Source organism: Ahaetulla prasina, chromosome 8, assembly GCF_028640845.1.
Source record: "Ahaetulla prasina isolate Xishuangbanna chromosome 8, ASM2864084v1, whole genome shotgun sequence".
NCBI lineage: Eukaryota > Metazoa > Chordata > Lepidosauria > Squamata > Colubridae > Ahaetulla > Ahaetulla prasina.
Window position 1 is genome coordinate 91,011,157 of NC_080546.1, and position 16,925 is coordinate 91,028,081.

The following is a 16,925-nucleotide window of genomic DNA, read 5'->3' on the forward strand; positions in this document are numbered from 1 at the left end:
GATAGGGAGGGGAAGGGAAAGGAAAGGGAAAGGGGAAAGGAAGGGAAAGTGAAGAGTAGGATAGAGTAGGGTAGGGAAGGGAAGGGAAGAAAGCAGGAAGGAGAAAGGGAAGAAGGAGAAAAGAGGCAGCTCAGCACAGAGCTACATATATGTTTATATACTATATAATCTTTTTTTTTTTTTTTTTATTCAAAAAGTTTTACAAAATTCCCCTAGTTCTTAGGGAAGGAGGAAGGAAGGAAGGGAGGAGGAAGGTATAGTTAAAATAAAACAAGCATATGCTAAAAATTTTCGTCCCAACTTAATTATACCCTACAATCATCAATTCCTAACTTCCCCAAAGCAATCAAACATAATACATCATAATCATTCAAAACAGTCTGATAACTCTTAGTCTGATATCTACGTTGAATATAGTCAATCCACTTTTTCCATTCCTTTAAGTATCTTTCTTGCGTATTATCTTTCAAAAAGGCTGATATCTTCGCCATCTCAGCTAAATTGGCAACTTTCAATATCCATTCTTGTATTGTTGGTACTTCTTTTTTCTTCCAATATTGTCCTATTAGTAATCTTGCTGCAGTTATTAGATTTAAAATCAATTTAGTCTATATACTATATAATCTTTTGTATGATACCTATATATATTGTTGTGACAAAATAAATAAATAAATAAATACATAGGAGGCAGAGGAAAGAGTCAGGATATCCACTGCTTAGTATCTCCTGGGGTATATCTATCCGGAAAAGAATAGTGAGAGTTTACTCTGGCAAGATTCTGTCTGCTGTGTGTAAGCAAATAAAGAATTAGGTTCTGACCGGATTGTTCCGCCTCGTTCTTTTCGGTACCTTGGCGTTGATAGACTTCATACTCAGGTTCGGCTGTCGTCGTAGCATCCGCTGTTATTTCCTCCTAGGAATAATAGCAATGCAAATGTATTTTGAAGAAGCCATTGGTCAAGAGTAAATTGTGTGACTGGTTGACTTTTTTTTTTTTAGTAAACAGATCCTCTGTCTCTTGCTCTCTCTAAAATTGAGAATGGTAGGTAAATACAGGTAAGTCCTTGGCTACAACTGGCCACAATAAAGCCCAACACTCCGGTAGTTCCTGCACAAAATCATAAAGGGCTCCAAAGAGTAAATGGTGTGTTATTGTTGTTGTTTTCTTGGAAATTGAGAGTCATGGAGTAAAACTTGCAGGACAAAATTGCAAGTTGACGTATTCTCCAAAGCACTCTAGGCAGAACAAGAAGCAACGGATGGAAACTCATCAAGCAACCTAGAATTAAGGAAGAATTTCCCAACAGTGAGGACAATGAATCAGTGGAACCACTTGCCTCCAGAAGTTGTGGGTGCTCTATTACTGGAGGTTTTTTAAGAAGACGATTGGACAATCATATGTCTGAAATGGTATAGGGTCTCTTCTTTGAGCAAGGGGCTGGACTAGAAGACCTCCAAGGTCCCTTCCAGCCTTATTATATTATGAAGTTATGGGTGGGCTCCATGCCCAACAAAGAGAAGGGCTAGGAGTGACTTGCTAGCTGTCTTCCAATACTTCAGGGGTTGTCGTAGGGAAATGGAAATCAAGCTGTTCTCCAAAGCAACGGATGGAAACTCATCAAGGAGAGAAGCAACCTAGAACTAAAGAGGAATTTCCTGACCCTTAGAACAATGAATTAATGGAAAAGCTTGACCACCAGAGGTTGTGACTGTCCATCACCGGAGGCTTTTAGGACAAGACTGGACAGTCACTTGTTTGAAATGGTAGAGGGTCTCCTCCTTGAGCAGGGGGTTGGAGTAGAAGACCTCTAGGGTCTCTTTCAGCTCTATTCTGATGGACATGATAGTGGTGGTCCAGTATTTGAGGGGTTGCCCCAAAGAAGAGGGAGTCAAGCTATTCTCCAAAGCACTTGAAGGCAGGAGAAGAAGCAACGGGTGGAAACTGATCAAGGAGAGAAGCAACCTGGAACTAAGGAGTAAATTCCTAACAGTGAGAACAATTAACCAGTGGAACAGAAGTTGCCTTCAGAAGTTGTAGGTGCTTCATCACTGCAGGCTTTTAAGAATAGACTGGATATCCACCTGTCTGAAATGATATAGGGTCTCTTGTTTGAGCAGGGGGTTGGATTAAAAGACCTCCGAGGTCCCTTCCAACTCTGTTGTTGTTGTTGTTGTTAAGACTCGCTTACTATCCAGCTTCCATAGTTTGGAAGGTGAAGTTCCCAAGCCAGCTGAAGGATGCTACGCAGGGGTGAAATCCAGCAGGTTCTGACAGGTTCTGGAGAACCGGTAGCGGAAATTTTGGGTAGGTTGGAGAACCGGCAAATACCACCTCTGGCTGGCCCCAGAGTGGGGAGGGAATGGGGATTTTGCAGTATCCTTCACCCAAGAGTGGAGAGGGAATGGGGATTTTGCAGTATCCTTCACCCAAGAGTGGAGAGGGAATGGGGATTTTGCAATATCCTTACCCCAGGGGTGTGGTGGGAATGGAGATTTTGCAATATCCTTACCCCAGGGGTGTGGTGGGAATGGAGATTTTGCAATATCCTTACCCCAGGGGTGTGGTGGGAATGGAGATTTTGCAATATCCTTACCCCAGGGGTGTGGTGGGAATGGAGATTTTGCAATATCCTTCCCCCAGGAGTGGGGAGGGAATGGGGATTTTGCAATATCCTTCCCCCAGGAGTGGGGAGGGAATGGGGATTTTGCAATATCCTTCCCCCAGGGGTGTGGTGGGAATGGGGATTTTGCAATATCCTTCCCCCAGGAGTGGAGAGGGAATGGGGATTTTGCAATATCCTTCCCCCAGGAGTGGGGAGGGAATGGGGATTTTGCAATATCCTTCCCCCAGGGATGTGGTGGGAATGGGGATTTTGCAATATCCTTCTCTCAGGGGTGTGGTGGGAATGGAGATTTTGCAATATCCTTCCCCCAGGAGTGGGGAGGGAATGGGGATTTTGCAATATACTAAATTTATTTATTTTTATTTTATTAATTCAATTTAAATACCGCCCTTCTCCCAAAGGACTCAGGGCGGTTTACAGCCAAATAAAAACAGAGTTACAAAAATTAAAAACATTTTAAAATCTAAACTCAAATAAGGCCGAAACGAATAAAACGAATAAAACAGTGATAAAACCGTAATAAAACCCACATTTAAAATACGTTAGGCCAGCCCTGCACGATAAAACAAGAAGGTCTTCCGCTCGCATCGGAAGGTCCGGAGGTCGGGGATGTGTCGGGGATCCTTCTCCCAGGGATGTGGTGGGAATGGGGATTTTGCAATATCCTTCCCCTGCCACGTCCACAGAACCGGTAGTAAAAAAAATTGGATTTCACTACTGAGGCCGTGGCGCATTTAATAGAAAGAGGGTTCTGCAGGAAAGGGACTCGGAGCCTCAGACCAGGGCGAGGGGAAGACTCCAGCTGCTTGGAGAGAAAACAATCCTCCGCTTGGTCCTGCAATCTCTGAGGCCACTGTCCTCCTCGGGGTTTGCTCAATCAATCCTCCATCACGTCATCAAAGCCCTTGGGACAGAAGGGGCGGGAGACGGATTCCCGGAGCAGGCTCGCACTCTGAAATTCATTTTCCAAAGTTTTTATTTTTCATGTTTGCACACACACACACCCTGCCAAAAAAATAAATAAAAATTGGGTCCTTCGCTCTGGCCATCGTTGCTTTCTTTAATCTCTTTTAGGGAGAGGTTCAAAAGATGAGGAAGACAATTTCAGAAGGTCTTAGCCAGGGGTGAAATCCAATTTTTTTTTACTACCAGTTCTGTGGGTGTGGCTTGATGGGCGCGGCAGGAGAAGCATACTGCAAAATCCCCATTCCCTCCCCGCTCCTGGGGGAAGGATATTGTAAAATCCCCATTCCCTCCCCGCTCCTGGGGGAAGAATATTGTAAAATCCCCATTCCCTCCTCACTCCAGGAAAAGGATACTGCAAAATCTCCATTCCCACCCCACTCCAGGGGAAGGATACTGCAAAATCTCCATTCCCACCCCACTCCAGGGGAAGGATACTGCAAAATCTCCATTCCCACCTCACTCCAGGGAAAGGATACTGCAAAATCTCCATTCCCACCCCACTCCAGGGGAAGGATACTACAAAATCACCATTCCCACCCCACTCCAGGGGAAGGATACTGCAAAATCTCCATTCCCATCCCACTCCTGGGGGAAGGATACTGCAAAATTTCCATTCTCACCCCACTCCTAGGGAAGGATATTGCAAAATCTCCATTCCCATCCCATTCCTGGGAAAGGATACTGCAAAATTCCCATTCCCACCCCCACACCAGGGGAAGGATATTGCAAAATCTCCATTCCCACCCCACTCAGGGGAAGCATACTGCAAAATCTCCATTCCCTCCCCACTCCAGGGGAACGATACTGCAAAGTTTTACTTTCATCCAGCCCTTCCTAACGTTCAAAGGCCTACGTACCGCATGCTCCATTTCCAGTTGTAATCCAGCTAGTCCTCGAATTATGACCGCCATCGAAGTCCAAAATTTCTGCGGCTAAGGGAGACATTGGCCAAGTGAGTTTTGCAGCATTTGTTGCCACAGTGAATTCGCTGCAACTGTTACGTTAGTCGCCCGGTTCTTAAGTGAATCCGGCTTCCCCGTTGACTTTTGCTTGTCGGAAGGTCTGTCATAAATGTGAGCCAGTTGCCAAGACTCTGAATTTCAATCACGCGACGCTGCGACGGTCGAGTGGAAAAGGTCACCCAAAAACTGACCGTCCCAAGTCACATTTTTCAGGGCCATTGTAACTCTGAATGGTCACTAAACGAATCATTTGTAAGTCGAGGACCACCCTGTATCTGCTCCCGTTAGCAAGGTCTGGGTCTCTGTAAGGACAACCTCTTGGCTACAAGGACCATTTCTTGGAACCCATCGTTCTGTTCCCAGTATAATGACCACAATTCTCGTTTTTCTGACTCCGGATTCAGCCAGGAAAACGTTAAAAGCAAACAGATATACACACACAAACACTTACCGGCCCAGTAGTAGCGTTCCTCAGACCCGAAACCAGAGCAAGTGTGATGGAAAAAATATAGATTTTCATCGTCTTCGCTTTCACTAATTCCCCCCCCCCTGCCCCGCTTTTAAAAAGGTACAAAACTAAGTTGGGAGTTTTCCTGGAATAATTATATCTCAGGGCTGGATGAAATGGAAATTCAAAGCAACATTTGGATGTATGCAAATTTGCTTCGTTTTAGGATAAGTTTTAACTTCTGCAACTACTTCAGCGAGGGTTAATCATTCACCTGCTCACGTACCCATTGTTGGGAGAGAAATGGAAGCCAAACAAGGCAGGCTGCAGAGAATTGGGGACGATCAATATTTGCAGAAAGCTCCACTTGCTGAGAATTAACCACCCCACCTATAGGATCCCTACTGAGTAATGCAGCCCGAAGACGCGGAGTAACTTTAAAATATAGTTTATTCTTAAATTAAAACCATTAAATTTACACACGACTGACAAACGAAAAGCTTACAGGCAAAACCCAAAACGTCCAAAAGTGATATGCAACCTCTTCTTCCTACTGAGTTCCAGAACAGAGTTCAAATTCCGCTTCAGGTGTGTGTGTGTGTGTGTGTGTGTGTGTGTGTGGTGTGTGTGTGTGTGTGTGTGTGTAACGGCCCAAGGAGGAGACTCTATGGTGGGGGATCCGGACTTCCAGTTGGCAGCGGAAAAAGGACGCCGCGCTAGGAAGAGATTCTATGGTGGGGGATTGGACTTCTGGTCAGCTCCAGAATTGAATGGGGGGCTTCCGGTTAGGACCTATGTGAATGTTTAAGGTTGCCGACCCTTGGACTAGTGCGTGAGTGGCTGGGAATGACTAACACAGCTACCGGTGTTGTGATCCTTCCCAGTAAGCAGACGTGGTGGCATATAATGAGGACCCGAGCCCACATTCAAGGGGTCCCGCCATCCAAGTGTGAGGTTACCAGAACAATCCCAGTATTGTCAGCTGTTCCTTGGGGAGAAACAGAACGAGACAACTCGTCACTTATCACGGCCAATTCGCCGGCCAGCTCGCCGAGGGACAAACGGAACGGGACAACTCACCGTAGCCAACTCGCCACGGGACAATTCAACAATTCAACCTAATTATTTAAAAGGATTGAAAAATGATTTTCACTGTTGTCATTCGCATGTTGTTTTGACCCTTAAATGATTCTATTTCACCGTTTCTACAATATTAGTGTTAACTCTGATCCCGTGGAGAGCTATCCGTGGAAAGTTGGCCGCGGCGACTTGTCATAGACCCGGAGGAGAAATATCCGGGTGCACTTGGCCCTTTCCGGACCTGGGACCGGCCATCTTGGAAGTTGGAAAACAAAAGAGCCAAAGAGGAATGGGATTTCCAGTAGGAAGACGGTGTCCGGCCTAAGGTGTTGTGCTTCGTCCTCCCTCCTCTCCTCAGCCGGGCCCCTCCCGTCTACACCCGGGGCCTGTTATCAGACTCCGAGTCTGATAATGAAGATGAACGGCCTGTTATGCCTCCAGCCCCCGGCCCTGGCCCCATGCCCGGACAGGATGTCATGAATGAACAAACAAACCTCACTCCTACAGCGTGTGAGCAGGAAGCCAGCCACGTGCTGGAATTACTGACAGCAGATCCAGCTGAAGAGAATTTAAAGTGGGAGGACCCTCGCTTCCGGAGATCTGACAGGTGACGCCAGCAGAAGGAAGGGAGGGGCAGGCCTGAATAAATGCTGAGTCATGGAGCCACACCCCACAGCCTATATAAAGGACCTGCTTGTGGCATTCCAACCTTGAGTCAAGCAAGGTCTCATCTAGTTTGCTGCTATCGGACCCTATCGCTGAAGTCACAACTTGGACTCCTGCCTGCCCTGATAAACCTCGAAGGACTTTGACAAGCTGCAGAGGCTTCGTTGCCACATTTGATATGGACTTCCTAGACCCGGTCGTCGGAGGGGGAGGGGGACACGACATAAGGTGAAACATGGAACAGAAGATGCCTTCAAAATATTGGGAGGTCATGCCACCATGAGGTTGAGAAGATGTGGCAATCAGGAAGGAGATCCTTGTGCTGATTCGCTTCTCGTTCATTTTTGACATATGTCTGCGGCCTACAAACATGACGGATAATTCCTAAACACTCAGAGAAAAGGTTTAGAAAAATACACTGTTGGTTGGTTCATGCAAGGTGGTCCTTTAGAATAAGACTGTCCCCAATCCCCCCTGGTTTCTGGACCTGCAACAGGCTGCAACATGCCACAAACGGGTCTGTGCAAACAAGCAAAACCCCATCCGTGGGACGCAAGCAGCATGCGAAACTACGGCCCCTCTGGTCCACCAAAAAAGCCCTCTCCACGGAACTGGTCCCTGGTGGTCGAAAAGCTGGAGACCGCTGCATTAGAATTAAAATATATTTATGTAGAGTAATTGTGGAAACCTTTCGGGAAAAATGTATTTTGGAGGTTTGATGGCTAACAACACCACTCTTTTTTTTGGGGGGGGGAGTTTCAAGATAATCCTATTCCACTGCTGGAATGGCCTGGGAATAGCCCAGACCTTCACCCAATGGAAAATCTATGGAGCCAATTAAAGAAACTGGTTAGTCAGAAGCGACCCAGCAATAAAACCCAGTTAATAGAAGCCATCATTCAATCTTGGTTTCACATTAGAACAGCTGCAGAACTAAAAGACTTGGTTCACTCCATGGGAAGACCGTTGTAAGGCCGTCATTCATGCTAAAGGTTACTTTAGCATGAAATTTATTAATTAATTAATTTATGAATTAATGATGACCATCATTTGTGTTGTAAATGTTGTACCTTGATGAAGGTATCTTTTCTTTTATGTACACTGAGAGCGTATGCACCAAGACAAATTCCTTGTGTGTCCAATCACACTTGGTGAATAAAAACTTCTATTCTATTCTATTCTATTCTATTCTATTCTATTCTATTCTATTCTATTCTATTCTATTCTATTCTATTCTATTCTTCATTCCAATATCTGTTCTGTTCTGTTCTATTCCATTCCATTCCATTTATTTTCATTCTATTCTATTCTATTCTATTCTATTCTATTCTATTCTATTCTATTCTATTCTATTCTATTCTATTCTATTCTACCCAACTAAGCATTAACTGACATGGGGATCATTTTTGTATATCTCGTTTTTTCTATGGGATAATTTTTGTGTAACTTGTTTTTTCTAGGTGTTTCATTTTTCTTCTTTATACTGTAACTGCTATTCTAACAGCAAATCCTTCCTAAAAGTCATTGCATTTCATTCCTGATTAAATTATCTTCCCATTGATATATAATTTTATGGTACTATTCCAAAAATAATAATAAAAAAAGTGGTGTTATTAGCTAGTTTTAGAAAATACACTTTTCCCAAAAGGTTTCCACAATTTTGGCCACTACTGTAGATATTTGGGCAGCCGTGGAATCGTGTGACTGGCAAAGAAAGTACGAAAATCTCTAATTTCATAGGGGCTGCCATGGAAAAACCCAGGATTGGAGTTATCACGCGAATCCTCAGTGGACGGTGGTGAATTTGGAACATCCGTTTGGCCCAGGGTCGCTTCTCCACAGCAAGGTGACTTTGCCAGGATGGGTGAACCTGGGCGGTGGAGCCCAGTTCCTCTCCCTCCCCTGCAAAGACGCTGCATAAAGGAGAGAGTGGAAGTGTTGCGCATCGAAGAGCACATTTACAGTTGGAGAACCAACAACGGAGAGAAGCTTTGGTGGTAAGGTCTGGACTGAATGCATCTTTTCCGCATTCTCAAACGGGCGTCAATAGATTCCCTTCTGCCCGATGACGGTGGGGCTGCCCAGAATGTTCGCTGCACGAGTAGCAATAGAACTCAGACTTATATACCGCTTCATGGCGCTTTCACAGCCCCTCTCTAAGCGGTTTACAGAGTCAGCCTCTTGCCCCTCAACAATCTGGCTCCTCATTTTATCAACCTCGGAAAGATGGAAAGCTGAGTCAACTTTGAGCTGGTCAGGATCGAACTGCCAGCAGTAGGGAGAGTTTGCCTGCAATAGCAATAGCACTTAGACTTATATACCATTTTACCGTGCATCCCTCTCTAAGCGGTTTACAGAGCCAGCCTCTGGCCCCCAACAATCTGGCTCATCATTTGACCAACCTCGGAAGGACGGAAGGCTGAGTCGACCTTGGAGCCGGTCAGGATTGAACTGCTGGCACTGGGCAGAGTTAGCCTGCAATACAGCATTCTAACCACTGGGAAGGAAGGATGGAAGGGAGGGAGGGAGGACTAGCAATAGCACTTAGACTTATATACTGCTTCAAAGTGCTTTTACAGCCCCTCCCTAAGTGGTTTACAGAGTCAGCCTCATGCCCACAACAATCTGAGTTCTCGTTTTATCCACCCCAGAAGGATGGAAGACTGAGTCAACCTTGAGACAGTCAGGATTGAACTGCCGGCATTGGGCAGAGTTAACCTGCAATACTGCATTCTAACCACTGGGAAGGAAGGAAGGAAGGAAGGAAGGAAGGAAGGAAGGAAGGAAGGAAGGAAGGAAGGAAGGGGCAATAGACTTATATACCGCTTCCCAGTGCTTTTACAGCCCTCTCTAAGTGGTTTACAGAGTCAGCCTATCACCCCCAACAATCTGGGTCCTCACTTTACTGACCTCGGAAGGAGGGAAGGCTGAGTCTACCTTGAGCCTGGTGAGATTTGAACTGCCAAATTGCAGGCAGCCAGCAGTCAATAGAAGTAGCCTGCAGTACTGCACTCTCACCACCGCGCCACTGTGAATGCCTCAGGTAGCCAAAGCCCCAGGAGTTGTGCATCCAGACTTTCAAACGAAAGTCGCCTTACAAGGACCCTCGTTCTCCACACTCCCGGCCACCGGGACAGAGGGAAGGTTGGATGTCCTTTGAGTTCTCGTTTGTCTTTTCGGCTGGCCGGACCTGAGCTCTGAGACGCCACCGTCAAAAAGGAGATGGCTCTCCGGTTCGGGACAAGACCACCGCGGGCCTGGCGATGTCGTAACACTGTCCACATCGATGACGCAACGGATCGGGAGTTCAGGTCTACAGGTTTCCTTTCCGATCCCGGCGGGGTTAAAGTCACGATGACGGGTTGGGGAGGTTGGGTCGTCAAGGCTTCCCCCGCTCCCTCGGAGGAGGGTTCTAGGCTTGGGGAGCACACCTAGAACACAGAGGAAAAAAGGAAGAGGGAAGATGACATGGCTTCACATTGTGACATGTTAGCACAAGAGTTGTGACGCTATTTCTTTCACTCTGTTTCCTGGCTTAGAATGATCTTTGTCTGAAGTGTTCTAGGGTTTCCTGCCTAAGCAGGGGTTGGACTAGAAGACCTCCAAGGTGCCTTCAAACTCTCTTTCTATTCTATTCTATTCTATTCTGTTCTGTTCTGTTCTGTTCTATTCCATTCCATTCCATTTATTTTCATTCTATTCTATTCTATTCTATTCTGTTCTGTTCTGTTCTGTTCTGTTCTATTCCATTCCATTCCATTTATTTTCATTCTATTCTATTCTATTCTATTCTATTCTATTCTATTCTATTCTGTTCTGTTCTGTTCTGTTCTGTTCCATTCCATTCCATTTATTTTCATTCTATTCTATTCTATTCTATTCTATTCTATTCTATTCTATTCTATTCTATTCTATTCTATTCTATTCTGTTCTGTTCTGTTCTATTCCATTCCATTCCATTCCATTCCATTTATTCTCATTCTATTCTATTCTATTCTATTCTATTCTATTCTATTCTATTCTATTCTATTCTATTCTATTCTATTCTATTCTATTCTATTCTATTCTATTCTATTCTATTCTTCATTCCAATATCTGTTCCGTTCCGTTCCGTTCCATTTATTCTATTCTATTCTATTCTATTCTATTCTATTCTATTCCTATTTCTATTTCTATTCCTATTCCTATTCTATTCTATTTTATTCATTTTTTTCCTATTCTATTCTGCTTTTTCATACCTTTATTAGATACTTGTGGCGGTAATCCTCGACCTACGACCACAATGGAGCCCAAAATTCACGTCGCTAAGGGAGACATTGGTTAAGGGAACTTTTGCCCTGTTTTACGACTTTTCTTGCCGCTGCTTGCAATTGTTCGGTTAGCAACACAGTTGTTAAGTGAATCGGGCTTGCCTCCTTGACTTTGCTTGTCAGAAGGTCGCCAAAGGGGGTCACGTGACCCCCACCCCGGAACACTTCAATCGTCATAAATATGAGTCAGGGTCATGACTCATCCCTTTTTCCGACCTTCTGACAAGCAACGTCAATGGGGAGCCCCACATTTCTGTTGCTATGTGAGGTACATTTGTTAAGTGAGCCTCGCCCCGTTTTACGACCTGTCTTGCCGTCGTCGTTAAGCGAATCCCTGCGTCGGATAAGTGAATAATCCGGTTGTTAAGCGAATCTGGCTTCCAAAAGGGGATCGCGTGGCCCCAGAGACACGGCAACGGTCGTAAGTATGAACCCGTTGGCAAAGCATCTGAATTTGGATCACCTGAGCCAGTGGTGGGACTCAGCCGGTTCGGGAGAACTGGTAGTAGCGACCTGCAGGCTACCCACCCGCCCTGGCGCTATGCCGTCGTACTCACATTTTTGGTTTTTGACGAACCGGTTGTTAAATTATGTGAAGGCCATCTGTGACCTGAACACGGGGATGCTACAAAGGCCGTAACCATGAAAAACGGCCCGTAGGTCCCTTTTTTCCAGGGCCGTTGCCACTTCAAACGGTCACTAAGTGAACCGTCATAAGTCGAGGACTGCCTGCCCTTGGATCTTTGGTCGGTGTAACGAACGGTGCAATGAAACGTAACAGGGAATGTGTTGTGTCTGCGCCCCCCCCGAGCCGGGCCCCCTGCCAGAAAGTGACTTGGAAAGTGAGGGGGAACGGCCGTCAGGACTTACCTCGGGAACACCGGCTTCCCTGGCTCAGCTCCAGGAGCCAGAAACAGGCCAGGTGGAAGAGATAACGAGGCCTCCGTCCCCTGACTCTTTCCCCCCCCCAGGCCACGCCTTCAGACCCAGCTGATGGCAATCAGGCCTGGCTGGACCCTAGGTTTCGTAGGCAGGAGAGGCGGGAACAACAGAAGCAAGGGTGGGGCAGGCCTAGGAAGTGCTGAGTCATGGAGCCACACCCCACAGGATATAAAACCAGCGAGGGCTGCTATGCCTCTTCGTAGCAGGCAAAATCAACTGCTTAACTAAGAGCTGAACTACTGTTTGTTCCTGGGTGACTCATCGGCATCAAGGGAGATAACAGAGTCACTTGGCAGACGCTCGCTAGTTTGCTGCCAGAGCTGATAGTGCCGGCTAATTAAGCCATTGGTTGGACGGAGGCGAGGGGGGACAGAACAGAATGATTCCCAAGCCAATCCAACCCCTGGAAATACCTGGTCTGAATTTCCCGGAGGCGGTTTTGGCCTCTGTGGGACTTTCCGTCCTGGAAAGGGTTAGCCTGCGGTTTGGGGGGCTGGCCATGTCCCCCTCGGGTACCAGGGTCAGGTCTGCCAGGACCACATCATCCTCCTCCTCCTCCATTGTCTCCACCTCTTCTTCCCGCCTGGGGTTGCCCTGCAAAAGCAGATTCGGAGGGTGTGGGGCAGTGCCGGGGTCGGTGCCATCGGTGGTCGCTTGGTTGAGGCTGACGGGCATCTCCAGAGCCTTCTCTGGACCTCTTTGTCCGGCTGCCGAGTCGCTTGGGGGTTGTGGCCATTTTCTGTCCTCCTGGCCGTCAGGATGGGACGCCCTCAGGGAAGCGCCTGTAGAAATGCCCGCCTGGCACGGGGGCATTTGAAGGAAGTCGGGCAAAACCAGGTCTTCTTTTCTCAGCAACCCTCGCTGGTCGTCGGCTCGGTTCCTCTGGACTTTGGATACGAGTTCGAAAAACTCTAAGGCGAGAAACCCAGAAGGTGAGAGAGTCAGCATTGCAAAAAGCCCATCACAGCCAGCCGCCGTTTTGAATTCAATCCTCCACCTCCTCTTTTAATGACCCCATAATCCCTCGTGGGGTGGAGCCGGAGCAACTGAATGGAGGTAGCGGAGTGTTTTAATGGCCGGATGCCCTTCTTGTTGCCAACGCGGAGTTTTGTTCAGCAGGTATAGTCTCATCGTGCCCAGAGAGAGATATATACCTCCTGTTTTGAATTCAATACTTTGCTCATTTAGATCTCCGTCCTCCAAAGAGTTTATTAAAAAAAAAAATCTGGAAAAAGCAGCATCGGAACTCACAACCCTGATGAGTATTTGGAGCAGATGTGATTTCATAAACGTCATGTACCAAGACTACAGGTGGTCCTCAAGTTACGACCGCAATTAAGCCCCAACATTTATGCTGCCAAGGGAAACATTTGTCCGGTGAGTTCTGCCCCCATCTTACAACTTTCCGTGCCGCAGTTGCTAAGTGAATCATTGCATTTGTTCAATTAGGAACTTGTTCGGTGAATCACTGCACAAGTTGATGAGTTAATACCGCGGCCGTTAAGTGAAGCGGGCTCCCCTCCCCCCATGGGCTTAGCTTTGGATCACGTGACTTTGGGACATGGCAACCGTCATAAATATGAGTCAGTTGCCAGGGTCTGAATTTTGATCACGTGACCACGCTGGAATGGCGGTAATTGTGAATAATGGTCGTAACTTTGAACAGTCACTAAATGAACTGTTGTAAGTCGAAGACTACCTATAGTCTAAACCAGGGGTCTCCAACCTTGGCCACTTTAAGCCTGGAGGACTTCAACTCCCAGAATACCCCAGCCAGGCTGTTGAAGTCCTCCAGGCTTAAAGTGGCCAAGGTTGGAGACCCCTGGTCTAAACTTTAACAACTGGTAGAATTCCCTTGCAATAAATAAGTAGAGATAAATCAAATTGTTTATTAATTGTTTAATAAATTTTAAGATAAATCAAAAATAAATTTTAAAAATAAAAATAATTTAATAAATAACAAAAATAAAAATAATTAAGAATAATTTTAAAAATTTAAAAATAAAAAATAAATTTTAAGATAGATCAAATTGTTGATTATTATTTATTAAAAGCTTTTGGGAACAGCTTTTAACCTGCTTGAACGAGCGTACATTTTCTCGCAACCGTTTTTCAGGTATTTATTTCCCTCCGGAAAAAAATAAAGAGTTTGTTCATTCCCATTTATTATACAAAACCGAATTAATAACCTAAATAAATAAAATAAAATGTGTTCACTAAACAAAAGCAAAAGGATTTTTTGGAACCACAACTACAATTGTCGGGTGCGAAAGCCCGTTATGACCGCATACATTTTGCAATTGGGTCATCGCAAGTTCCAACTTGGTTTTTAAGGAATCCAATTCAATTTGTTTTTAAGCGCTGGTTTTTAAAAATGCAACCCAACCCCGTACATGCAAAAGCAATGGGATTTTCTCAGCGTTACGTAACAAACTTTTCTATTAAACACAGTAGACTCGCATATAAAGATTAAAAGATTTGAGGAAGATAATTTAGGATTCGAAGTTGATATATATTATATTGTGAGGCAGAGAATTCTTTTTCAATATTTTATCTAGGAACGAAGAATTATTCCCAAAGTTAATCCTCTCTCTCTCTCTCTCTCTCTCTCTCTCTCTCTCTCTCTCACACACACACAGGGCTAATATTAGGTTACATAAATATTGTATACTTGCCAAATTGTCTTTTCAGATTTTATTTATTTATTTATTGTTCACATTTTTATGTTCACAGATTTGTAAGATGGTATATACAGTAGTGGCCAAAATTCTGGAAATCTTTTGGGAAAAGTGTATTTTTGAGGCTTGATGGCTAATAACACCACTTTTTTTGGGGGGGAGTTTCAAGATAATCCTATTCCTCTGCTGGAATGGCCTGGGAATAGCCCAGACATTCACCCAATGGAAAATCTATGGATTTTCCAACTCAAAAAACTTGTGAGTCAGAACTTGCGACCCAGCAATAAAACCCAGTTAATAGAAGCCATCCTTCAATCTTGGTTTCACATGATAACAGCTGCAGAACTCAAAGACTCCATGGGAAGACGTTGTAAGGCCGTCATTCATGCTAAAGGTGACCCAACTAAGGATTGACTGACATGGGGATCAATTTTGTATATCTTGTTTTTTTCTAGGGTGATCATTTTTGTATGTCTCGTTTTTTCTACGTGTTTCACTTTTCTTCTTTATACTGTAACTGTTATTCTAATAGCAAATCCGTCCTAAAAATTATTGCATGACATTCTTGATTCAATTATCTTTCCATTGATATATAATTTTATGGTACTACTCCCCCCCCCCAAAAAAAGTGATGTTATTAGCTAGTTTTAGAAAATACACTTTTGCCAAAAGCTTTCCACAATTTTGGCTTCTACTGGGAACGGTGTTCTTGTTTTGGGGAAAGCGTCATGAAAAAAATGGGAAAGGACTTCTGATCTTAGCTTGAATGGATATACAAACGATCTGGACTTACGACCACAATTGAGCTCAACGTTTTTGCTGCTTAGCGAGACATTTGTTTAAGTGAGTTTTGCCCCACTTAAAGACCTGTCTCGCCACCGCTGTTAAATGAATCGCTGACGTGGATAAGCAGGTTAACCCGGTTGTTAAGTGAAGCGGGTTTTCCCCCATTGATGTTGCTTCTCAGAAGGTCGCAAAAGGAGATCACGTGCCCCTCCCCCCGCCCCCGGGACGCTGCAACCGTCGTAAATACGAGTCGGTTGATAAGCGTCTGAATTTTGATCACGGGATGATGAGGTTGCTGCAACGGCCGTATGTGTGAACAACGGTCGTATGTGTGAACAACGGTCGTAAGTCACTTTTTCCCGTGCCGTCGTAACTTCAAACAGTCGTTAAATGAATCTGTATCTGTAGTGCTCGACTTAACGACCACAACGGAGCTCATAAGTTTCGTCGCTAAGTGAGAGGGTCGCTAAGTGAACTGGCTCCATTTTACAACCTTTCTTGCCACCGTGGTTAAGTGAACCCCTGCCGTTGTTCCATTTAGTAACATGGTTGACCATGCAACGGTCGTACGTTTGAAAAACGGCCGTCGCTCCCTTTTTTTCAGGCGGTTCCGACGTAACTTGGAGTGGTCGCTAAACGAACTGTTTTAAGTCGAGGACTACCTGTCCTGTCCCCCTCTCTTGACGATTTCCTCTAAAATGGAATTAAATTCTATGCGGTGAGATCCAATTTTTCAGTTTTTAGCTACTTCAAGCCTGCCCTGCGCCAAAATTTAGAAAGCATCAGAATCGACAGCCTTGAAGATCACACCTTTCTAATTCTTGCGCTCTCGTTCTTGAATCCGAATTACAAATCAAAAAGAGTTTCATGGCCAAACAAGATTACAGATTAACAGAGTTGGGAGGGGGGGGGGACCTGGTAGGTCATCTAGTCCAACCCCCCCCTCGCCCAAGCAGGAGACCCTATGTCCTTTCTGACAGAGGGCTGTCCAGTCTCTTCTTGAAAGCCTCCAGGGATGGTAAATTAATTATCAGATTAACAGAGTCGGAAGGGACCTTGTAGGTCATCTAGTCCAACCCTCCCACCCAAGCAGGAGACCCTACCCCATTTCTGACAGAGGACAGTCCAGTCTCTTCTCGAAAGCCTCCAGGGATGGTAAATTACCGATAATTAACAGATTAAGAAAATTGGAAGGGATCTTGTGGGTCATCTAGTCCAATCCCCTGCCAAAGCAGGAGACCCTACGCCATTTCCTACCGATGGCAGTCCAGTCATTTCTTGAAGGCCTCCAATGATGAAGCTCCCACAACTTCTGAAGGCAACTTCTGTTCCATGGGGTTGATTGTTCCTCCTTATTTCCAGGTTGAATCTCTCCTTGTTTAGTTTCCATCCGTTATTCCTTGTCTGGCTTTGGAGAATAGCTTGATCCCCTTCATCCTCTCTATGGCAGCCCCTCAAATATT

The 16,925-nt window shown here is 45.2% G+C and overlaps 1 protein-coding gene across 5 annotated transcripts in view; it reads right to left on the bottom strand.

Moving 5' to 3' along the window:
• Positions 1-16,925, bottom strand: part of RGS12 (regulator of G protein signaling 12) — a 72,235-nt gene that overhangs the window by 810 nt on the left and 54,500 nt on the right. The window contains exons 16-17 of one of the 5 annotated variants that reach the window (XM_058193452.1): positions 4,448-4,522; positions 850-913 (exon numbers count right to left, since the gene is read on the bottom strand). In XM_058193452.1, the coding sequence (XP_058049435.1) occupies positions 873-913; positions 4,448-4,522 (116 nt within the window). In that variant the 3' untranslated portion in view covers positions 850-872. Of the gene's footprint in view, positions 1-849; positions 914-4,447; positions 4,523-7,498; positions 10,178-12,411; positions 12,910-16,925 lie in introns of those variants that run through there. The other 4 variants (XM_058193450.1, XM_058193451.1, XM_058193453.1 and 1 more) reach the window with 4 other exon arrangements.